We start from the raw sequence: 23,464 nt of genomic DNA, 5'->3' as shown, positions 1-23,464 counted from the left end.
GAAAATGCACAAAGAATATGAAATTCATATTCACACAAGATCCGTTTGGTACCATGGACGTGGAATTGTATTGAATAGAAATTATATGGAACAAAATTTAAAGATATGATACTGATATAGATTTCAAATTATTTGTTTGATAAAATTATGTATCTCTGAATTGTTTTTCAATATATCTGAGTTGTTTGGTGTGTATGTATATTGTGTAGTTTGTGCATATGTGAAATATGTCTAATTTCACAACCAACTGAAATTCCAAATATTTACTTGCGGGATTGAAAGAATTTTAAATTGAACATGAATTCATAATGCAAAATTCCACAAGGTCTAGTAGTGTAATTTGTAACATTACCAACTACGTCAAAATTTAACACCCTGTTCCCTCTTTCGGATTCCACAAAAGATGCTGAGAGATTCGTGGTCTATGTTCATTCAACTGGATAAAAGAAATGGCAGTTAACGTAAAACATTCCCCTCTACAAATTCCAGTAAATTTTAAGGTCCACCAGATAATTTGCATACATCAAAATATTTGGCATTGGAAGACTGATTTATTGGTGGGAGTTTTGCCATCAAGAGTTGAGGTCCTGCCCCCCAGGCAATGTACACAAAAAATTACCTCAAGAAACCACTGGAAATTCAACTACCTATAAGTGGCAGATGTAAATGGTTTCCACATAACCCCTTCAAGCTAATCTTATAGACCCCTGCAGAAAGAAAAACAATGACATGTCAGTTTCGAAACTAAATTTTTCTAGGTTGAGAACACAAACTAAATTTCAACAACATCTAATAATTCAAGTGACAGATGGAGCAGACTATAAAATATAAGCATTACACTACTCAATGAAGCATTCTTGTTTTCTTAACTACTATTGCTGATACTAGGAAGCATAAACAGTTCAATTTTGTACACTTTTTCCAACTCCAGATCAATCGAGTATGATGTAACCCAGCTTTCAAACAAGAAAAAAAAAGGAAGGAAATGGTATATTCATACACAAGATATGAAAAATATATGGTTGACTGTAGCCCCCCCTAGTTGCTTAACAGGGGAGATTGTTCATCATCCAACAGTTTTAGGACACTAATCATTCACAAATAATCTCCTCAGTATTTGTGTTCATCCATAATGTCCAGTGACCCTTCTCTGTTACAAAATCTAAAACAAAGCTATTACCTTTTCCTACTTGGAATCAAATTCCCTGAAGACGGGACAGTCACAAGCAACTCAAACGACTCGAGCCGCATGTTTCCAGTAATCAAATAACTTAACACAGGGTTCTTTTTAATTAGTAGTAGTAGTACAAAGTAACAGAGCCACATAAACAGACATACAGAATTAGAATCCCTCTAATATGTGATCATTTCATTTAACTCCACAGCAACAAAAATATCAGTAACAGTTTACTCAACATATCATACCCTACCATTTCAACCTTCAGTATCAGTCTTAAATACAAGTTGTAGTCAAAAGCTATAATTTTCCCGTATACTGATAATTCTAAGATGAATAGTAGTTTGCAGCAAAATCAAATCAATATACTTATTTCAAATCAGACACTGCAAAGAACCCGAACCCTTACACTTACCAAAAAATCAACAAAATATGCATTTCACATAGATCAAAATGAACTTTACCTGACTTTCTGAACGAGAATCGTCTTGAGCTTGCGGGCGAGATCCTGTGCACGAATCTTGCGCTCCAAATTCTTCTTGGCCAAAACGCGCTTCTCGGAATTTTTAACATGGGTGAGCTGTTCCTGCTTTATCATTCGCTCGATGCCGCTGGACTGCATCTTCCGCTGCATTAAGCTCAGAGCCTGATCTAAATTGCTGTTTATAACCTTGACTCGGATGCCCCTGCATTGCTGAAGCTGAGAACTCAAGGAAAAGAAGGAGCTCCGCCGCATCGCCGCCGCCTGAATCATTATATCGGTTGTAATTTGGGAATCAAATGAGGGTTCTAGGCTAGCGGTGTCGTTTGGGATAAATATCACTGGACCTCAATATTGGGCCTGGGCCTCTTGAATTAAAAATGAAAGGCCCATAACAACTGAGAAATTTGAACATTGGAAGCCCTAAAAGCAATCTGTATCACTTCTTCACTCAGTTTGCAGTAGTAGCCTCCACGCCAATCGCCATAGACACGACTCCACCCAGACGGCCTGACGCCGCATTCTCTCTTTCCCAAACACTCTCTGTGTTTCCGCTAAATAGTGTGCCGACGCCACCATTTCCGATTAGGTGAGTTTCTGTTGTTAGATTGCTGTCTTTACGTCAATCATTTAAACTTATTTTTCCTAATCTTCTACAGATTTCTCTTCAATAGCATATTACTTCTTCTGTTTTCCGTGGTGCTGACTATATTGTTCTTCTTGTTAACACATGTATTGCTTGGTTTGTTTTTCATTTCTTGCCAAAACTTCATTTTGTATCGCTAAACCAAATTAGATTGAGCTGTAGATTTTAGCTGCTACCTCATTCACATAAGATGAGAATTCTCCATGTAACCTAATCCTATTACATGTAGGCGACCATCATGACTACAAAGCCAGATAGTGACTTGCCAAATGCTTCTTCATCACAAGAGGAATCAAAGCCCCCAATTGAGACTATACGTTTGCCTACAATGGAGGAAATTCAAGGCCAGGATATATGGAATAATTGTGCTGTGCGCAGTGTTATGAGTGGAGTTATGGGTTTGTTTCTATAATCCCATTTCTATCATGTTTTCAGATGTAAATGGACCAGTTAATTTATGTTTACTAGTCTGCAGGAGGTGGATTGGGATTGGCAATGGGATTGTTTCTTGGATCCTTTGATACTCCACTCTTGCAAGATCAAATGACTGGTAGACAGCAACTGGTCTATCAAGCAAAGCAGATGGGTCAGAGGAGCTGGAGTAACTGCAAGTCATTTGCCCTTATGGGTTTTGTCTTCTCTCTTTCTGAATGCATCGTTGAGAAGGCGAGCCATCTAACTTAAAGCTGAATCATATTGTTGTTGTTTGACCATTTTAGGGGAAAGCTTATAAAACTGTGATTCTAACCATTGGTAATTTATGAAGGCCCGGGCCAAGCATGACATTACAAATACAGTAGTAGCAGGCTGTGTAACCGGAGGTACTATATCTGCTAGAGGTATGTTTCAGTGCTTTTGGTGTGCTTAGGAAGTCCAACTAAAAGAAACCTAATGCTCCAATTTAGCTTGAGCATAACCCTTAGCACAAAAGCTTAGGAATCCAAACTTGAGTTTAGTATGTTATCAGAATTTAAACGATGGATGTGGACACATGATATCGAGCTTTATGTAGAGGAAAGTTAAATATTAAAAGTGAAGTATAGGCTACTCAGTGAGCTGGGGAACTCCTTATTCATTTGATGATCCCTACATCCCTGATTTCAACAATATTTCCTTACCATGATCAGGTGGGCCAAAAGCAGCATGTGTTGGCTGTGCTGGTTTTGCTGCATTCTCGGTTGCTATAGAGAAGGTTTTAGAAAGGTATACTTGAAGAGCCAATGGGTCACTCGGTTCGATCTGCTACACTTGATGTGAAGATGGTAATGTCAGTATACTCATATTTAACTCTAGCTCGCATATAACGCTTTTATCTGGGATTAAATGGTCCCATGATCATCCAGGGATTCCCCCCATTCGCTGGCTCTAATAAACATAGATTATTTTTTGATCATGCTTTGTTTATGAAATTATTCTAGTGTCAGCTGTGATTTTTGTCAATGTAGTTTTATTTATTTTCTCAGATGTATGCGCCTTATTTCTCGTATTTTTCTAAGTATAGTAATAAATAAATTTTTATACATGAGTTTTGCAATGAATTTCATCATATAATTATGAACCATTTGTTCATCAATTTCTCAAAAATTATATGTATCGCCTTAATGAATGAGGAATAGCCATATATTTTATGTAGGGGTGGCAAATCGTGTGTGTTGTGTCGTTATCATGTCGACACGATAATGACACGACACGATAACAACAAACACGAACACGACCCGTTACGAAAACTCCAAACACGACCCGCTATCCTCAGACACGAACACGACACGAACATGACACGACACGATAACAACAAACACGAATACGACCCGTTATGAAAACTCCAAACACGACCTGCTATCCTCAAACACGAACACGACACGAACCACTTCAGGTTAACACGACACGATAACAATACATATACGACACAACACGATTACAACACTATAATAATAATATTATAATATATTAATATTATTTCTAATATGAAAATTTCAATTTAATTTTAAAATTTTAAAATAAATAAAAATAAATAAAAATAAAATTAATATTATATATACTTAACGTGTAACACGAACACGATATGAAATAATATTATAGTATATTTAACGTGTAACACGAACACGACACGAAATTTTAGTGTCATTATCGTGTCGACACGATAAGGACACGAACCCAATAAGTTTTGACACATACCCATTAATTTCGTTTCGTGCCAAAAATTGTCGGCCCTAATTTTATGGGAATAAATATTGTCGAGTGATAATGGAAAAAAAAAATTCCAGCTAATTTAAAGTTACCGGAGCAACCAATGTTTAACTAAAGTTTGTGATTTTTTGTATTTAGCCCTAAAATTATTTGTGGATATTTGCCTTGACAACAACTACGATGATGAATTGCATGTATGTTCAAAATTTCTTTGATAATACACCAGTTGTTTAATTGTCGTTATTTTATCAGAAATTGAAATTACCAAATTTTAAGATGACATGTATATATTTTATATGACTCAAATAATATTTCACGTGATAGAAACAATCAAATTATGGATGTTTACATTATTACAGTACATAGTAGTTATCAAATTATGGATGTATACTATTTTATATGACTCAAATCATATTTAATTTTGTTTGTAAAATAATAATTTTACTTTAAACCATTAGTAAATTATTAAAATTGAACAATAGTGTAATAATAGTGTGGTTTTATCCTCTAAACGATTTTGTGAGAAAAAAAAAAGTAGTAGTCATATCTTAGTACTCAAAACAAACACCGATCACACCTTCCAACTTAAACAATTCACAACAAACAAATATTGACATACCACTCACTACTTTATCAGAGAAAATTTTAAATATTAATATTTTCAAATTTACTACTAGCACACATCAAAGGTTTTACTTTATATTTATAAAATCATATTTAATGGAAAGATGATTAGTTAAATTAATACAGAGATCATCGCGATACATGTATGGATGCAATATTTTTATCAAACAACTTTGCCTCAAATTAATGCATCAATAATATTATTTCAACTTTTTAAACAATACTATATTCTTGTTTAATGAAATTAATACATATGTTTTCTTGTATAACTGCTGTGTATAATTTTACAATCCCCTTGTATGTATTCTAGTAGGAGTATATTTTTTTAAACAACAATACTTTTTCCTCTTATTGCATTCTTGGTTAAATTTTTAACAATAGACACTTTGTGCCAACAACCAAAACTTATGCATTTTAAATTCTTGTGTGCATAATGTATTTCTTGAACAACACAAAAAGTTAAGTCTTAACTAAATGCATTCTTGTTTAAAAAATTTAAACAATAGAAACTTTGTGAAAACAACCGTAAGTTAATATATTCTGATTAAAAAATTACTTAAATGAAGAAAAATGACTTATCAAATTTTAAAGCTTTAACTTTGTATAACCATTTTTCACGGGGAAGGATCCCCTGCCTGCTTTGCACAGCAGTGCTTCAAAACACAACACTTTGCTTCTATTTATCATTTTTCTTTTTTGCTTTTAAAAAAAAATTTAATTGTGTGTGTAGGAAATGATATAGTCCCCCACTGTGCACAACAGGGGATCCATTTTCATTTTCACACCTTTAATATATTGAATATATCAATGTCTCAATGTATGAAAAAGCATTAATTTTAAAGAGATTTTATTGTTTTTGTTTAGTTGTCTAATTTTATCTGTATATGGAATGAAGGTAATTTCACAATCTATAGTAGTAATGTTTTTAGCTCTTAGGTTTCACAAATAAGAATATGGCACGTGCGACTTTTTAAAAATATATACAGTACCTATTAATTACTTCATCCGTCCCACATAATTTTATCCATTTCACTTTTACCATTTATGATAGTGGACCTCATATTCCACTAACTCATTTCTACTCACATTTTATTATAAAACTAATACTTTAAAAGTAGGACCCACATCCCACCAACTATTTCAACTCACTTTCCATTACATTTCTTAAAACCCGTGCCGGGTCAAAGTGTGTAAAATTATGTGGGACAGAGGGAGTAATATATATCCCATCTTTTTTCCCATGTTATTATTATTATTATTTGGCGTAGCACGTTGCGACAACTTAAAAAATTAATCTTAGTAACTGGACCATGAATAGAATCAGACATGTGAATTTGGATGAGCAAGCATATGATTGTCTTTATAGTAGGTACATGATGCCATTTTATCCTTTCCCCTTCCCATCATCTGCTCTGCACTGCTCCTCCTTTTCCCTAATGAATACTTTATCCACTTTTCTTCTAGTATTTCTGTTCTCATTAAGCTTAGCATGTGGTGCAACTCCTTGTGATTTTCCGGCCATATTCAACTTCGGCGACTCCAATTCCGACACAGGCGGCCTCTCCGCAGCTTTCGGCCAGGCTGGCCCGCCCGCCGGGGAGTCCTTCTTCCATGGCCCCGCCGGCCGCTATTGTGATGGCAGACTTGTCATAGATTTTATAGGTAATGCACTACTCACCTCATACTTATGTGTTAGAAGATGTCATATATATTTATGTGTTCTTTCATTCTATGTTGTTGAAGGATTTAAAGGCTTAATAAAATGGAGTATCAGTCTATATTGGAACAAGGAATCTAAGCATGAGATCTGATTCATGTTTCACATTATTTTTGAGTCTATAATAGTTGTAGTGAACTAACTAACATCTAGTCATGCAGCTGAGAGCTTTGGACTGCCATATCTGAGTGCATTTCTAGATTCCGTGGGCTCTAACTTCAGCCATGGAGCCAACTTTGCCACAGCTGGATCCACTATAAGACCTCAAAACACAACTCTACATCAGAGTGGTTTCAGCCCCATATCTCTAAACGTGCAGTTTTACGAGTTCAATGATTTCAAGCACAGATCTCAGCTCGTCCGGAAAAAGGGTTGGCTATATCATCCTAGATTGATCCTATATACAAAAACCAAGAATTTTGATGACTGTTTTTGTCTAACGTCTTGCAGGGGGAGTTTTCAAAAGACTGTTGCCTAAGGCACGAGTATTTTCTCAAGCCTTGTACACTTTCGACATTGGACAGAATGATTTAACCGCGGGTTACTTCCTCAACATGACTACTGATGAAGTTAAAGCATATATACCTGATGTGTTAGGCCAATTCAAAACCTATGTTAAGGTAGCAGAGGTCTAAACTTGAGTGTATTTGATGACACAAACTTCTTTCAAGATTTTTTCCTGCATTATTGTTTCCTAGACACAAAAGGAGGTTTAATTTGAATGAGAAATGGTGTTTTGTGTGATACAGGATATACACCATCTTGGGGGTAGGTCATTCTGGATACACAACACAGGGCCAGTAGGTTGCTTGGCATATGTCCTGGACCGGGTTCCAGTCGAGCCCGGACAAATAGATAAGGCCGGATGTGCAGATCCATTCAACCAAGTTGCCAAATATTTCAACCGCAAATTGAATGAAACTGTTGTGCAGCTGAGGAAGGAACTTCCCTCAGCAGCCTTAACCTATGTCGATGTCTACTCAGTCAAGTATGAGCTTTTCACCCAAGCTAGGAAACATGGTACATCTTGCTCTTTTTTCTAATCATAGTTCAGTAGTGTGTGTAGATGGCATGAGACAAAAAAAGCTCATAATGTTCATTGCAAGCGCAGGCTTTGCCAATCCTCTGCGTTCTTGCTGTGGGCATGGAGGAAAGCACAACTACGACTTGCATGTGGGATGTGGGGCAAAGATCAAAGTGAGAGGAAAAGAAATATTGGTGGGAAAACCGTGCAAAGATCCGTCAGTTGCAGTTGTTTGGGACGGAGTGCATTATACTCAGGCTGCTAATAAATGGATCTTTGATCAGATTGTGAGTGGTGCTTATTCAGATCCTCCAATTTCTTTGAAAGAGGCTTGCCACAGGCATTAAGGGGGCGTTGCTTCCAAGCTCAATCTCAAAATACAGTTGTCAGTTCACTAATGATGTGTTATAGAATTCATCTCAATCATGTAGGCAACAAACAAGTGAGCTCAAGGTAAAAACTAGTTGAATTTGAAAGCAAAACAACTGTTGCTGTGAACATATGTTTAGAAGAAAATGGATGCTAAGCAACAAATGTTAGCATTGTGATCTAGGTTAGCATCTATTGGTAGGGCCTTCACTATCCGTTATAACTACTCAAATCAACGATCATCACTGTAATATCATCCAAACTACCTCTAGCCACCGCAAGATTGACAAGCTCCTTGCAGGCACCAAGGAGCCCAGGATTACTCGATTTATCACCCGAAACATCGTTCTCATTGTTTAGAAACTGAGTCTTTGATGACATTCTTGGAGTACTTGATGCAGGACTTTCGCGTTCACAGCATTTTTCATCTTGTGTTTCTCTGTAGTGAGAGATCCTTTTCGATTTGTGAGATGGAAGTCGCGGTGATAGTGATGAAGGACTCACACTTGCGCAGTGATATAGGCATCCATTCTTTGCTGGAGAGAACCCTTTGAGTTTCTTGCTGCTTGAACATGACTGCATAACAATGTCCACAGCTTCTTGATTGCTAACCTGCGAGTTTTGAATCAGTATCTAAGTTGATAAAAAACATGAGTTAAAAAATTCGGAAAGTTTGTTTACCTCATCCCAGAGGCCATCAGAAGCTAGAACAAGGTATTGCATATCAGGTGTCAAATGTATAAGCTGGGTATCAGGCTCTGCCATCACCCAATCTTTTAAATGAGAGTCTCCTATGCTTCTGGAGACGGCTAGTGTCCCTTGCACTCTCCAAGCTCCGCGATGAATCTCCAAGAACCCACCCTGCATCACGAATGGTACATGATGAAACAAGCACAATCTTGATTCTGCTTATTAACAAGCTTAATGAGTAGTAGTAAATACATTATCCTCTATTCTTCTCCGCTCATCCTCTCGCTCTGGTTTATGATCGGTTGTGATGGCTTCAGCAACCCCGTCTCTGCACAGGACCGCTCTGCAATCACCTAAGTTTGACACTGCCATTTCTTTTCCTTGGATCAACGCAGTCACACAGCAAACACCACTACCCAACCCCTGCAAGTAGCCATTATTAGCCTCAGTCATAAGCATTGAACTATTCTTGAAGTAAAACAACCATACTTGGAATAAGTACATCTAAGCATTGAACTATTCTTCAAGTAACAAGTAGCCATTAGTCACACCATATTTTGTAAAATAATTCCTTGAAAGTCTTAAACAAAAACTAAGTGAACAACAAATGTAAAGCTCAAAACACACATAATTTCAGAAACTTGACAGATAATATAAGATGGATACCTGTTTCAAGAAGTCTTTATCAGTTCTTAAATAAGCTTCTCGGAAAGCCTTTTCCTTTTCATTTCCACAATTATTTTCCAACATCTCAAAAATATTGAGATGCAGATTCTCTGCCACAAACTCTGCAGCTTTGCTCCCTCCATGCCCATCATACACCCCAAAAAAGTCCTGCATTTCCTAAAAAACACTTAAAAATTCCCCAAATTTTGAGGTAACAAAAAAAAGATACTAGTACTATAGATCTGCAGGTAGCAGTACCTTAGTAGCACTGGAAGAATGGAAGATTTTGTGGGAGTCTTCCATGAACTTTTTCTTGCCCTTGGCAGCAAAAACAGCAACCGAAGAAGAAGAGAAACCGTGATTAACAGCACAAGCAGCTTGGGCATTGAAAATATCAGCAGGAATTTCACGTAGAACAATTGGGATATCGATCTTGGGCGGTCTCTTCCTCTTCAAAGAAGCATGATGGAATGTTGACCTCGAAACGGCAGCGTCGATCACTACAACAGCAGTGTCATTTGCCATAGAAAGGATGGAAACTAAGTTGGGATGTGGTCAAAGTGATAGAGAGAAAAGAAGCAAAATCTGGTTTGGTAGTTAAAGTTGTTTGTTGTGGTCAAATGTCAAATGTCAAAGGATTGGTTTGTATGTAAATGTAATGTGGGGAGTTGGAATTTTGAATATTTGTGTCCGCGCCGTTGGGGAAATTCAAGTCAACAACTTTGAATGCCTGCTAGGGCCTGCACCTATGCCTTTCTCTTTTCTTCTTTTTCATTCATATTAATATTATTACCAAAACTATAAGTTGTTTCAATTATTTTTGCAACTTAGATTCACCAAATACACCCATCTTAATTAGTAATTTTGGTGCAAACATATAATATGACTACATGTGTAATTTGAATAATTGTTCTCTTTCAAATTTTTAGGGTCAAATACTGTAAAACTTTTCATTTTACCTTTGTTTTCAATACAAATTTCTTATCTTTATTTTTTATGCATTAGTTGAGGATAGAAAGAGCAAAAGTGTCAACTTTCTTGGTTAACGAATTTTGACGACTAAAGATATAAATCTATGTAAATTGGATTGCAAAAAGTCGTCCCATTCACGGTATGCTAAAAAACATAACATGGGTTTCAATATACTTCCTTTGTCCCACTAAAAATACAACATTTTCCTTTTTTGGTTGTCCCATCAAAAATGAAACGTTTTCTTAAATGGAAACAACTCTATTTCTATTTTTTCATCTCTCTTACTTTACTCTCTCTTCATTAACGCACAAAACAATACTACATAAAATCTCGTGCCGATTCCCAAATGTTTCATTTTAAGTGGGACGGAGGGAGTATTATTCACTTAGTCCTACACTTTTTTATCTGAATCCTAAACTTAACTAATGATTCTAATGGTTAAAATATCTTGTTTTATTTTCTTCAGACAATAAGTTTATCAATTACTACGTCTAAATCACGATATCTATTTATGTAACTATTTTAATAAATGCTTGTTGCCATCCAAATTATGTCGATCTCCACTAATCTAGATTTTGTACATCTCTTCTTAGAAGTTTGGTTTAAATTAGTTCAATATTTATGACAAATTTGCAGTCAAAGCTCTAATATTTTTAACCAATCAAGAATTATGCGCCTACAATCTTATTCCAAAGAGGGTGTCGGAAGAAAACAACTATATATAATTATATGTTTCAAAATACAAAACTTAGAATATGTATGGATGGAGACTTGAAATTTAGAAGAATTTTCTAAAAAAATTCAAGTGAACTGACTCAATTTAATGGATACAAAATTCGGCCGTTCAAAATTTCTTGTCTGTATTTTAGGGTGCATTGATAAAGAAATTTTAGAAAAAAATAACAAGTTCAGGATACTACTACTATTTGAGAATCCTTTTTCTTTTTGTTGAACTTTAGTTGTTACTATTTAACAGCAAATTAGAATAAGAAAATTTAGTTTATGTATACTTTATAAACACGTAGGAACTTATTATGAACATTAATACTTATTCTTTACTTGTTGTATGGAACTATAAATAATTGAATAATTTTTTAGTAAAATTTTATGCATGTGTGGTGTATGTAATATGTATATGTAACACACTGTGTATAGTTTGTGTGGGTTGTTGTTATGAACTTATGATGGTGTCTGCGACTTTAATGCTATTGATTTTAAATGAATGAATTTAAAATGATTAGGTTTCCGTTGGATTTTAAATTTATTCAAATTGAATTGAATGAATGAATTTAAAATGATTAGGTTGCGATGGATTTAAATTTTACTCCAATTGGGTTTTTTTTCAACGAGAGAATTGACTCTTCATCACTAGGCGAATATATATACATGTATGTATAATTATTGGCATATCATTTTTTCTTCAATTCAAATTTCATGACTTCATCATCCTCAAAAATATCTCTTACTACTTCATATTTTTGTCGTTTTATACCTTTTTATTTGGCTTTTAACAATAATTTCTGTTTCCCTTCAAGAAAAAATTACTCGTATGTCTTATGCTGAATGTTTTTATTTTATAAAATCCACGTATGCATCCGGAGATAGTAGCCGAATTATTTAAATTGTTAACGTTGATAGCTGGCATTCAAATTCGTGGAACAATTAATATTTAATGATAAGAATATTTGTTTATAATATGTTATTCTTTATGTAGAAAACAAAAAAAAATAGTAGTAATAAATAAATTTTAAAGTACCATATTACGGGAGAAGATCTTGGTGCATGTAATATAGTGTGGAATTACATTGCACGAAACTATGGTTGATACGATAAAGCTATTCTTTGGGCCCTTTAAAAAGAGTACTAGTACTCTAAAGAAGTTGGGCTTAAAACATCTTTTCTACTCCAAATTATATAACTTGGGTCAGGCTCGTGATTATATAACTAGGCTGGTGATCCATTGTTAACTCACTCTAAAATTTGCCACGTGTAATTTGCTAAGTTGTGATCCATTGCCACGTGTAATTCTTGTTTTTATTAATTAAATCGAAAAAGATAAAAAAAAAACTATTAGCACTAAAAAATTGAAATTTATTTTTAAAAATTTCAAATTTTGACATCGGAACATATGCGAGCGAGATCTCGTTATAATCCTTATGAAATTATCTTTAAGTTGATATATGTTGTGCGAAAAAATAATTTGAATCGAGAAAGTTATATAAATTTTAAAGTTATGGGATATTTTTCAAAAGTTAGTTACAACTAATTTTTTCGTAAATTGACCTTTATATCCTTATTGACGTTTTTTATTGATTGATTGTATTGACATTCCGGGGCTGATGATCTAGGCCCCTTTATTTGAATATCAAATGGGTATTATTTAATTGTAGTTAGCAATTAAGTATTGAGTTACCAATATAACACTCCCCACTTGAGACATATATAAATTTTTACATCAAATAATTGTGAACTTTAACGGCTTGTTAACAAAGGTAATTTTTTTTTACACAAAGTTTAAGAATAGTGTGTTAAATGGATGGTGGAAAAAGTAAGAGAGATTAAGAGAGAATAAAGTAAAATGGGGAATTGCATTTTGCCAAAAATATTAATGACTCAATTAACTTGAAGCTTCCCAAATAAAAAAATGACTCTATTAACATGGAATTAATAGAGTATAAAATTTTCATAGCATTATTCCGGAGCATAATTAATTGGACTATAGTCACTATATAAATAAGAGTAATGATATGCTACCTACCTGATGTAATAGCGAAAAATGCAAAGTGGTAGTGATTCAAGAAAAATGTGATCATATGGATCATGAAATTGGAAACTATTTCGTGAGGGGTCCTGAGATCTAAATAAAATCTACGGATGCATTCATATTCAATAGCTATACAATTTGGGGACAAAAATGATCTACATCACTCAAGATTTGAGATTTGTTCGTGAATGATGTACCCACAAAATCCACAATGCAGTCGGAATATTATCTATTGAATTGTTATTGTAATTGAGCCAACATGAACAATTTTCAATATTACATACTATAAACAAATTATGCATATTATTTAAATCTTGTACTGGGTTGGTTTGTACTAGGGACGAGGAAAAATATTGAAATATTAATCTTATTGTACAAAAAAAATATATTAAAATATCGGTCTTATCATACCGAAAAATACCAAAAATTTAAATACAGTTTATCAAGGTAACAATATGAATTATCCTATATCGCGACATACAAAAATTTGGTATATACCATAAATTAAGAAACACGGTGTATACCAATTTTGCAGCATATACACTAAAACATTAATATAATTATAAATAAATTATTATAATATATTTTTAAATTATAAATTTTATTGTGAAATATAAATATAATAACCGAAATTTAGTATCATACTTTTGTGGTATAACGGACGTTCAACATCAATGAAAATTAGAATATTAGGGTTTTCAGAATATTATTTAATTTTTAAAATTTTAGAAATATAAAGTATGATATACTTAATTTCAGTATAACATACTAAAAATAAGTTAAGATATTGGTATTGAAATTTGCCATATCGTAAATGAAGCAAACCAAATACTAGTAAAGTAAATGTATGTTTTTTCTCATATTGAATTTTAGGTAAGATATAAAATATGATGGTTTCGTTACGGTAAATCGTACCAATTCCCCTTAGTTTGTACATCTAAGAAGTAATTAATAGTCAATTTTAAGTGAGAGAGACTATTTTTTGGAGAGGCATTCCATATTCAATGTAATGTGAAATTCCCACCGACATCTCCATCTCCATCTCCATCTCCATCTCTATTAGTGTAATTTACATACGTATGATAACAACTACGAATATTCAAAAATATCAATTGATTAGTCTAAAAAAATTTTAAGTAGCCCTAAAGTGTTAGTTTTTTATTTTTAACTTTTAACTAATCTTAAATATGTACTCCATTTTTATCATTATAGTTGAATCACAATCAAAATTAAATTTAGCTACAAGTTTTAGAGAAAGAGAGAAAGAGGATTTGACATGAAGTGATTGAAAAGTGAAATAAAAAATATAATTTCCGCTACTCAAACTATAAGAAAAATCATATCCAATATTCCAAAGAGAGATAAAGAAAATATCTAGTACCTAGATATGAAAGTCCAAAAATGCCCTCCATGCATTGGGGGCATTTTTCGTGTGTGATAAATAGTGAAAAAGTACTATAAATATGATTACACCTTAGTTTCAATAACTAAGAATTACCCATGATATTTTTAAAGTCCGGGTACTATTTGGGTGCAAAACGCATAATTCAGAGACTATTTGTGTAGTTCACTCAATTTTAAAAAGTTATTGTAGTGTACTATTTTATATCAATAGCATATAAATGAACTACTAGTAACATTTTTCAAAGATGCACAACATCTGGATACATTTAACAAGAAAATTTTAAATATAACAATATGAACTGTTTTAGTGTTGACGTTTTTAGTCAAGTCATCTTCTTCCTCCGTACATCTCGATAGCCATTGTTCTATTCTATCCCATGCAATTTTTTTATTTCTTGAACACTGATTGTTCAGCCCCTTCTTACCATACATTTTATGATGATTTAGTCTTACACAACATTAGTGTTTAGTAAGTAAGAGCTGGATATAAAGTTTCGGAATTTTTAAAAATTTAGTAACAGAAAAAACTAAAAAGCAAAAGTTGGGTAGGGCCGTATGGGCTTAAGCCCTCCCCTTCTTGAACATGTTTCCGTCATGCATATATTTAATATTCAACTTTAAATAATTTTTAGAATGATAATTTTATTTGATAAATGACTGTTATATTCAATAATATCCTAATTAGATTTTATAGAATTTTTTAGTATTTAAAAATATAAATATGTGAAGAAAGATATTAAAATAATAGTAAAGGAAGAATTGATTTTATGCGTTTTGTATCCATAGTATCGCGTTAGTATATATTCCCTCTGTCCCAAAATATTATCTAAAATGGAAACAACTCTATTTCTACGTTTTCATCTCTTGTACTTTATTTTATCTTCATTAACTTACAAAACAACATTACATAAAATTTCGTGTTGATTTTCAAACATTTCATATTTAATGGGACAGGAGAGTATACTATATTGTGATGTGTTTTAAAACAGATTCATCCCCTAATTTTTTTTCATGATTATTTTATTTATATGTACAACCTGATTGGTTGACCCGCAACCTGACTAAACTAGTGTGGCTAACCCGACAGTCCAAATGGGCTAGCCAGGTTTTATATTCAGGACTCGTTCGCTTCGTTTGTTAGCGAATATGCAGAAATAAAACTGCTTCGGAATTAACATGGCATGGCCCACCTTCTCCATATTTGATAATGGTGTTCACTTTTTAAGATAAGGGCCCAGATTTAGAAATTATTGGAGATTATTTTAAGCCACACGTAATTGAGCTGCCTCGCTTCATGAGCAAATTGCCAAAATTACCCCTGTACGCATTTCAAATTTTCATCTCCCCGCGCAGTAGCAAAAATACGCATTCAAAAATACACAACAGAGTTTCACACCAGTTGAAATAGAGGTAGCAAAAAGTGAAGGACATCTCTACCGTTTCGCTCTCAGGCTGCACTACGAGGTAATTTGAATTATTTTCGAACGAGCTTGACACATATAGGTTTCGAACAACGACGGGCTGAAAATTTTCGAGTTATGCAAGCCCAAATGTGATGAACATGTTTATTTGGGTCCCTACTTTGATGTTATACATTTTGGCAGAGGGGTAGAAAATCTTATATTTTATGAATTGTTTTTTCTGTGCGATGATTATGTGGCTGTGTGCTGGAATTTATGTATTATTGCCGATTCGTTTTCTGATTGGATGTGATACAAGTGCTTGATTGAATTCTGTTTCATAATTGTGTTCTTCATTTGTGTTTGCTCAAAATTGTTACCTGAATATAACAATGACTTCTTCGATTTGTGTTTAATTCTGCCTTGGTTAAATTTGTGGCTTTTGAAGTAGGTATCATGGATGATCCTACATGCCGTGGTGGAGTTCGTTCGACAGGAATACCATCCCATGGTTTGTCACTCAATTAGGCTACTCTTCCCCCAATGGTGGGGTATTGTATCCATTAGTTTGACATTGTTCTCCAATTTATGTTCTTGGACAGCAAACACAGACGCTCCTCCGCGGAAATTTCGAAAAGGTGATCGAACCCGGAGGATATGGAGTGTACGAGAAGAGGAAATATTGGCTGCATCAATGCTTGAGCTCCTTGCTAGAGGATGGAAATCTGACAACGGATTTCGTACTGGGTATTTGGGCAAGATTGAGGACAGTCTGCGCAAGGAGTTTCCAAATACCGACCTCAAAGGCACGCCCCATATCACCTCCAAGATAAGCGCGTGGAAGAAGAGCTACACGAGCCTGTCAAAAATACTAGCACGGAGTGGCGTGGGATTCAATTCGGATGGGCAATATATGATTGAATGCGATGACGATCAATGGGAGGCAATCGTCCAGGTATTCAATATATTTCTTGGGTAATTAGATCTCTCAGTTTTCGAACTATAGATCACTACAAAAATCACAAAGTGATGTATTTGTTGATTGTATTCTGATGTTATTGTGTGACTCTGTAGGCTGATAAGGATGCGAAGTTCATGCGTGGTAAGTCATGGCCGTTATGGGAAACATGGAAGGCCATTTTCGGAAAGGATCGTGCTAACGGTGCAGGGGCAGAACAGGTTGATGATGCGGCGAATCGTCTGCGTGCCAATGTCGCAAGTGGTAGCGAGGTCAATGAAAATGATTACCCAAGCTTCGAGGACCAAGAGTCCGACAACGTGGTTCGTCTGTCACAGGCGTCGGAAAATGAAGGCTACAGCTCCGGTACCAATGACAAACAAGCTTCCATCAACAAGTCCAGAGGGAGTAAGAAGCGCAAACACGATGGAGCTGATGCAACCCTCATGGAGTTCCTCTCAAATCTGCATGCTGAGACGAATGCTCGCCTCGAGGCGATTTCCTCGAGGATCGGCTATGAATTCGATCTTGGAAAGGCTAAGCAAGATGTTTTCGACAAGCTGGAAACTGTGGAAGGCCTCACGCTTGATCAAAGGTACGAACTATGCAACATCTTAAGTGACAAACCGCAGCGCCTTGAGGTATTCATGGGAATGAGAGCTGGCGCTCGTCTTGGATACCTGTTGAAGCTTATACAGGAGAATCAGAAAGTAATGTGAAAGGAGATTGATGATGAATTAGGTGCCTTTTGTTGCTACTTGTTTTTGTTGCGCCAAACTAAGCAAAAAGATTGTTAGTATTACACGCATATTTTGTATGGAGCTAGCGTGTATTAGGATATGAACTTTCCTGCCTATGTTATCTATTTCCAGCCGTTTGTACAGTTGCGATCACGCAGCCCTGCTCCTTTTGTATAACTTGATGCATTTGCTATAAATTTGTGCTTCTACACTCTATAACTCTCTTTTTGAATGCATATTGATCCACACCAGCCCAACGGCCATCCATGTCTGATGGCACAAAAAAGAAATGAATAGAATGCAACACCCTGCCTGCAAAAACCACCCTCCAAATTACATAATAATGTCACCTAATATGCATATATTAGTTATAAACAAAATACATACAATCAAGGTTCCAAGTCCATATATTACAACCAAACATCCCAGCTACCCATACATTAAAACCATTAACGGAGCTAAACCTATTACACCATGAGAGAGTGTTCAATATAAGCCAAAAAGTAGGTCCCATACGATGAGTAAAAATGCTATGGCATTAGTAAATATGCTAGCATAGCAAAGATGAAGACCTACTTATCCCTCAATACTTTAGTTAAAAATTCGGGCGCTTGTGAATGTGCGGCCACCAATGGATCGGCGAGTTAGACGCGCACAAGCTGGCATTGGGTGAACGAGTTGAGGGACCAGCTTCGTCTTTCTTCTGGGTGGGTGGTTTGAGCAATGCTCTGCCTTTCTCAAACCTTGTACGCAGCTGCCCATCTTCGGCCAAGTCAATGAAATAGATGCCAATGTCATTTGTTGACTCCCGATCGGTTGGCGGCTCCACATCGTCTGCAAACAATTTACGACAAGCCTTGGATGGAGGGAGCATGAACGGGGAGTTCACCTCCCCTTCAATACCACCCACTTCGTAACAACTTGGTTCATCATCACAGATCTTCTCCGTGCGGTCGGAGATGACTACAACATCCACTTCTCCTTCCTTGTTGACATCTTCCAATTCGTACAAGCATGCAATCTTCGAGAAGTGTGGGTCATCTCAGTGGTAATACGCAGCCGCGAACGGAGTTTTCTACACAGATAAAATATAGCATTATGAACAACATATACATAGGTTACCAAAACACCACTTTACCTTCATTATCTTCTCCCACAACTCATCCTTGGCCCTCACAAACTCTGATTGTTGGATCCAAGTAAAGCCCTTGTTACCCACCACCGCCTTGAAAGTGTTGTACCGAAGTTTCATGAAGTCGAGGCGTTGTTTTAGCTCCGGTTCGGAGAACAGAATGTTGGTTTTTGAGTGCACTTCACGCTGCACCGTCAACAGAAACCAACTAGGATACTCATCTAGCATCAAGTGAGTCTCCCGCTTTAGCTTGATGATCATGTCTAGAACGAGCTCATCGATCTCGCGAGTCCAATTGCCGAAATAAAGGTACACGGCTTGTGGAGGAATAATCATCTTTCTGCTTAAGGAATGATAGAAAGGTAGTGGTGAGAAGAAACGGAGTGCAAATCACATTTTAAATACAGTTTTATCCATTTATTAAATTGAATGACAGTTATCTACCTCCCTTAATCATTTCGCTGCCACTAAGTTCAATTAATCCCTCTCTATTCCCCTGCGGATGGAACGTGTATTTAACACACTACACCGCCACATTCGGCAATTCCAAAATAGAGTATCCCCTCCCATTTATGAGTAAACGCGTATGTGGAATTGTTTCCCCTGCAATTTTTTAGACTATCATTAGCGATTCTTTAAAATTTGGCATTTCCACATTTCACCGTAACGGGTATTAACATCCGTGCTATGCATGAACATAAGAGTTTCAAATATTGAATAAAAAATATAATAAAGAGGGAACATCGGATGAAAATACTCTCTATACTTAGAACGATAATATTTTTAATAAACTATCATATACTCATATTTTTAAATATTTTTATATTATCTCAAAACAAATTATTTAAATCTTCGTAGTGTTATCTAACAATAAGTAATTTAAATCTTTGCAGTATTATTTAAATTATTGTTTTACAATCGGAAAATTAATATGCATTTGTAGTGCTCTTATTATTTTAGAATTTATTGAATGATTATTTTTAAACATTTATTTTTAATGCTTAATTGCAACAATAATTTATAATTTGTTAGATACCGATTTTTGTACATGAATCAAGTTGAAATTTATTTTGACTTAAATTGAATTGAATTGTAGTTTATTTTGTTTAAATGACTTTATTTAAATTATTATTGCAATCAAGCAATAAACTATAAATAAATCCTTTAAAAATAAACCATTCAATATATTTTAAATAATACTGCATATACATATTAAATTTTTTATTATAATGCAATAATTTTAATAATACTAGAAAGATTTATATAATTTATTTTTAGATAACACTACAAAGATTTAAATAATTTGTATAAAGAGAATATCAAAGAATTAACGTGAATAAAGTAGAGAGAATAAAATAAGAGAGAGTAAAGTAAGAAAGAGAAAAAAGTTACTCTTACATATGGAAATAACTCAACTACGAGGGAACGATGGGAGTATTTTTTTAATAAATAACTTCACTATATATTTTTCAAAAAAAGATGAATTGAACTTCAATATTATAACTTAATACTTGTGACAAAAAAAATTCCTTCTACAAATTTGGTATAATTCAATATTATAACTTAATATTCCGTCAATCCGTCTCCAATCCTAATTCTAACCCAAATTCATGTTGCTAATTAATATATTTTAATAGCTTAATTAAATCATAATTATTGATATTGCACTGTTTAAGAAAGCAATTATTTAATTATTTTGGTTTGAAAATATATTGGAAGACTCAAAACAAACTAGAGAAATGAAAGACACCCCCATTGTCTCATTTGTCTCTCCATTGAGATAAATGTATCCTTTTATACCCATCGGAATCATCTACTGATGATATTACATACAACAACAAAATGCCATCAGTCAAAATGTATCAGTAGAAAGTATCATATATACTGGTATAATTAACAAAAAGTGCACGCCGGTGCTGACTAACAGACAATTTACAGAAGCCTGCCTATAATTATTCCTACTACTACCAACAAGTCGGCCATGAACCCAAGCTGCATTAGGGTCTTCAAATCGTGCGAGTCTGAAGCTCGGCAGCAATGGCCACATCCTTTATATCCAACCGCACTGTAGTTGGCATCAAAACTCTGTTCTTCAGCAAGAAGTGTTTTTCCCTGGCCTTCTAAGCCACATTTCCAGTATGTCGTCGCCCATGAGAAGCTGTTAATACATTAGATTGGAAAAATTCAACATGGAGACCAATCGGACTTTGAATATGCTCATGCCAACACATAACTAGAACAAAATGCAGTGCTATTTAAATTGTTCAAGTACAAAGTTGTTAACAAATTAAACTGTGGATCTAATAACATGATAGCAACAAAGTCTATCTATTGTTTCACATGGTCATTGCAATGGAGTCTCTGAATTGAGTCCATTCTGGAGTTGGGTCTACATAGTTTATGTATTCGTGCTGGATATAATCTTGATCAGGGGTGTTTGTTGAGCTCTCTCCATCAACCGCTGCTTCTAAGGGGTCATTGCTCATATCGCGGCGAATAAAATTATGGAGAAGGAAACACGCCATGATTAACCTGATTTGTGTTTGAATTGGGTAAAAAGACGCACTACGTAATATCCCCCAACGCAGCAAAGGCTCTCTCAGTTACATTTCTAGCCTTGCTATGCCTCATGTTGAACAATTCCTTCGGATTTTGTGGCTGTGCATTCCCTATGCCCCATTCCTTGAGGTGGTATCGAACCCCTTTGTACGGCGTCAAAAAACCGTTGCTATTGGCATAGCCGTTGTCACATAAATAGTAACAGCCTGAAACAGTCCATAGATGAATGAAAATGCTACATTAGTTCAACACAGTACATGAAAACCCTTAAAATAACATCCAATGTCCTCACAAAAAAGGATAGAGCAGGCTTTATACCCTGTGGAAATCTTAGGCCGTTGGGTCGCGCCACAGCATCCCTGAGTACGCGAGAGTCGCCGGCGGACCCCTCCCAACCAGGTAGGAAATAAACGAACTGCATATTGCGATCGTAAACAGCCAAGGTGTTCGTTGCAATAGACCCCTTTCGCGTGCGATAACGAGGTCTGTCACTGTTGCTAACCAGTACGTTGATGTGTGTACCATCGAGTGCACCGAGACAGCCCTACAAGAACAACAACCGTTTACAAACATTTACAGAAACCGAGCTTAAAATAAATTCATGTTGTCGGGGGAAACATTACATACCTTGAACCATTTCCATCTATGGTCAATGCAATCATCGGGCACGGGCGTAGGTTTCGACAATAACACACTGTGGAGACTCAAAACAGCCCCTAAAACCTTGTTCACGTAATGGGACACTGTCGACCCAGACCTAAAAAAACTGAAACGAACAACGCGGTTTTTATTGTGATGCGCTAAGACGCCCACAAAAATTGCCACCTGTTCTTCGATACCTAAGCATTTCCCTGTTCTCAAACCTCCCCACTCAGTGAGGATTCGACACAACTTCCCAAACGTGTTGCGATCCATTCTTAAGTTAGCTATGCAGTCCACATCAGTGACATGAATGAGTCGTTCCAAGTGTATCAATTGCTGAAGGACCTTACTTATCATGTTGTACTGCCTCGCATGTTCAATGATCCCACGCCTAGCACGTTTTGTGCGGGCTCTGATGTAACGATGTACGAGAATTGTGCTCTCTACCCGGTATAATAGCATGATGTCTTCGAGCATCATCAGTAATTGAGCAGAATTAATTGGAGTTCTCATCGCGGCTATGGCTTAATGGTAGTAGAATGTTTGGTGGGCTGATCACCAAATACGTTCCTTACTTATCATTCAATATCATACATATGCACACATTCAAAAAAAAATACAGCAAAATGGAAGAACAATAGGGAATGGTGGAATTAAATTCAAAATTAGATGTAACTCAAAGACTCATATTAGCATACCAAAGCACACAGATATAATTACAAATTCAAGCTCAATTTCCACCGAATATGCTCACCACGAAAGGGCAATATGTACCTTTGTAAGTGCTCCGTTTTTTGTTACGCCGTAGGTGTAGCTATGTTATCTATTTCTAGCGGCCTGAAAAAAAAAAAAAAAACAAATTCACTTGTCACCTGATAGGAAGAAAAATCTCGACGTTGCAATCGTGGGGTACCTGAAATTGGTACCCGATTCAACCCAAACACAAAATCAAAGCTTGGAAACGGGATGAGAGCTTCCGATCACCTTGTTTTGACGGCGTGAATAAAGATTGGAAACGGGAGGGGAGCTTCGACACCACCGCTGGCTAGGGTTAGGGATTTCAAAAATTCTGGTGTGTTCAAATGTGTGCCGAGAAAGGGGGGAACACATAAATGAGAGGGGTAATTTGGGAATGGCACTTCTCATTTTTTGGTAAAATTTTTGTTCCCAAAAAAATACCAATATAATTTATTTCTCTCATTTATGCGACACGCAGTGCTGGCTTCATCAATTATGTGGGCCCATATGAAATAAACCACATACACCGAACAACTGAAATGCGCATAAATAAAGCCATTTCTTGTGCTATATG

At 35.4% G+C, this 23,464-nt stretch overlaps 5 protein-coding genes across 7 annotated transcripts; 2 read left to right on the top strand and 3 right to left on the bottom strand.

Annotated features, from left to right (window-relative positions):
• Positions 1 to 456: 456 nt before the first annotated feature.
• On the bottom strand, positions 457 to 1,958 carry LOC125207789. The gene is made up of 2 exons (XM_048107272.1): positions 1,642 to 1,958; positions 457 to 707 (listed from the first exon to the last, which is right to left on the bottom strand). Exons 1-2 carry the CDS (start codon positions 1,929 to 1,931, stop codon positions 698 to 700), a joined length of 300 nt encoding a protein of 99 aa, XP_047963229.1. The 5' UTR covers positions 1,932 to 1,958; the 3' UTR covers positions 457 to 697.
• Positions 1,959 to 2,088: 130 nt separating this feature from the next.
• On the top strand, positions 2,089 to 3,824 carry LOC125207788 (mitochondrial import inner membrane translocase subunit TIM22-4). Its single transcript, XM_048107270.1, has 5 exons — positions 2,089 to 2,247; positions 2,534 to 2,702; positions 2,780 to 2,970; positions 3,071 to 3,143; positions 3,432 to 3,824. The coding sequence occupies exons 2-5, from the start codon at positions 2,543 to 2,545 to the stop codon at positions 3,515 to 3,517; spliced, it is 510 nt and encodes a 169-aa protein (XP_047963227.1). The 5' UTR covers positions 2,089 to 2,247; positions 2,534 to 2,542; the 3' UTR covers positions 3,518 to 3,824.
• A 2,695-nt stretch (positions 3,825 to 6,519) lies between these two features.
• LOC125203118 (alpha-L-fucosidase 3-like) lies at positions 6,520 to 8,338 on the top strand. The gene is made up of 5 exons (XM_048101405.1): positions 6,520 to 6,777; positions 6,994 to 7,203; positions 7,283 to 7,452; positions 7,582 to 7,852; positions 7,944 to 8,338. The coding sequence occupies exons 1-5, from the start codon at positions 6,552 to 6,554 to the stop codon at positions 8,201 to 8,203; spliced, it is 1,137 nt and encodes a 378-aa protein (XP_047957362.1). The 5' UTR covers positions 6,520 to 6,551; the 3' UTR covers positions 8,204 to 8,338.
• LOC125203117 (probable protein phosphatase 2C 14) lies at positions 8,300 to 10,183 on the bottom strand. Of its 2 annotated transcripts, none has more exons than XM_048101403.1 (5): positions 9,840 to 10,183; positions 9,582 to 9,758; positions 9,168 to 9,338; positions 8,907 to 9,086; positions 8,300 to 8,837 (listed from the first exon to the last, which is right to left on the bottom strand). In XM_048101403.1, the coding sequence occupies exons 1-5, from the start codon at positions 10,104 to 10,106 to the stop codon at positions 8,436 to 8,438; spliced, it is 1,197 nt and encodes a 398-aa protein (XP_047957360.1). In that variant the 5' UTR covers positions 10,107 to 10,183; the 3' UTR covers positions 8,300 to 8,435. The 2 variants fall into 2 exon arrangements, with proteins under 2 accessions (XP_047957360.1, XP_047957361.1); XM_048101404.1 differs by having other exon boundaries at positions 9,582 to 9,749.
• A 10,668-nt stretch (positions 10,184 to 20,851) lies between these two features.
• LOC125203197 lies at positions 20,852 to 23,201 on the bottom strand. Of its 2 annotated transcripts, XM_048101505.1 has the most exons (6): positions 23,137 to 23,201; positions 22,927 to 22,989; positions 22,138 to 22,703; positions 21,829 to 22,054; positions 21,484 to 21,716; positions 20,852 to 21,109 (listed from the first exon to the last, which is right to left on the bottom strand). In XM_048101505.1, exons 3-5 carry the CDS (start codon positions 22,663 to 22,665, stop codon positions 21,517 to 21,519), a joined length of 954 nt encoding a protein of 317 aa, XP_047957462.1. In that variant the 5' UTR covers positions 22,666 to 22,703; positions 22,927 to 22,989; positions 23,137 to 23,201; the 3' UTR covers positions 20,852 to 21,109; positions 21,484 to 21,516. The 2 variants fall into 2 exon arrangements, with proteins under 2 accessions (XP_047957462.1, XP_047957461.1); XM_048101504.1 differs by lacking the exon at positions 20,852 to 21,109 and having other exon boundaries at positions 21,186 to 21,716.
• Between the last annotated feature and the right edge of the window lie 263 nt (positions 23,202 to 23,464).

This window comes from Salvia hispanica, chromosome 2 (genome assembly GCF_023119035.1).
Source record: "Salvia hispanica cultivar TCC Black 2014 chromosome 2, UniMelb_Shisp_WGS_1.0, whole genome shotgun sequence".
In the NCBI taxonomy this organism is placed as follows: Eukaryota; Viridiplantae; Streptophyta; class Magnoliopsida; order Lamiales; family Lamiaceae; genus Salvia; species Salvia hispanica.
This window is presented reverse-complemented; position numbering and strand designations above follow the sequence as displayed.

Coding starts and splice junctions, on each gene's coding strand:
- LOC125207789 (XM_048107272.1), bottom strand. CDS start 1,931: ATGATTCAGGCGGCGGCGATGCGGCGGAGCTCCTTCTTTTCCTTGAGT.
- LOC125207788 (XM_048107270.1), top strand. CDS start 2,543: ATGACTACAAAGCCAGATAGTGACTTGCCAAATGCTTCTTCATCACAA. Junction 2,971..3,070: donor CTGAATGCATCGTTGAGAAG/GCGAGCCATCTA, acceptor TAATTTATGAAG/GCCCGGGCCAAGCATGACAT. Junction 3,144..3,431: donor AGGTACTATATCTGCTAGAG/GTATGTTTCAGT, acceptor TACCATGATCAG/GTGGGCCAAAAGCAGCATGT.
- LOC125203118 (XM_048101405.1), top strand. CDS start 6,552: ATGAATACTTTATCCACTTTTCTTCTAGTATTTCTGTTCTCATTAAGC. Junction 7,204..7,282: donor TCAGCTCGTCCGGAAAAAGG/GTTGGCTATATC, acceptor AACGTCTTGCAG/GGGGAGTTTTCAAAAGACTG. Junction 7,453..7,581: donor AATTCAAAACCTATGTTAAG/GTAGCAGAGGTC, acceptor TGTGTGATACAG/GATATACACCATCTTGGGGG.
- LOC125203117 (XM_048101403.1), bottom strand. CDS start 10,106: ATGGCAAATGACACTGCTGTTGTAGTGATCGACGCTGCCGTTTCGAGG. Junction 9,087..9,167: donor GGAGAAGAATAGAGGATAAT/GTATTTACTACT, acceptor TTCGTGATGCAG/GGTGGGTTCTTGGAGATTCA. Junction 8,838..8,906: donor CTGATGGCCTCTGGGATGAG/GTAAACAAACTT, acceptor CAAAACTCGCAG/GTTAGCAATCAAGAAGCTGT.
- LOC125203197 (XM_048101505.1), bottom strand. CDS start 22,665: ATGAGAACTCCAATTAATTCTGCTCAATTACTGATGATGCTCGAAGAC. Junction 22,055..22,137: donor ATAGATGGAAATGGTTCAAG/GTATGTAATGTT, acceptor TTGTTCTTGTAG/GGCTGTCTCGGTGCACTCGA. Junction 21,717..21,828: donor CGGCCTAAGATTTCCACAGG/GTATAAAGCCTG, acceptor GGACTGTTTCAG/GCTGTTACTATTTATGTGAC.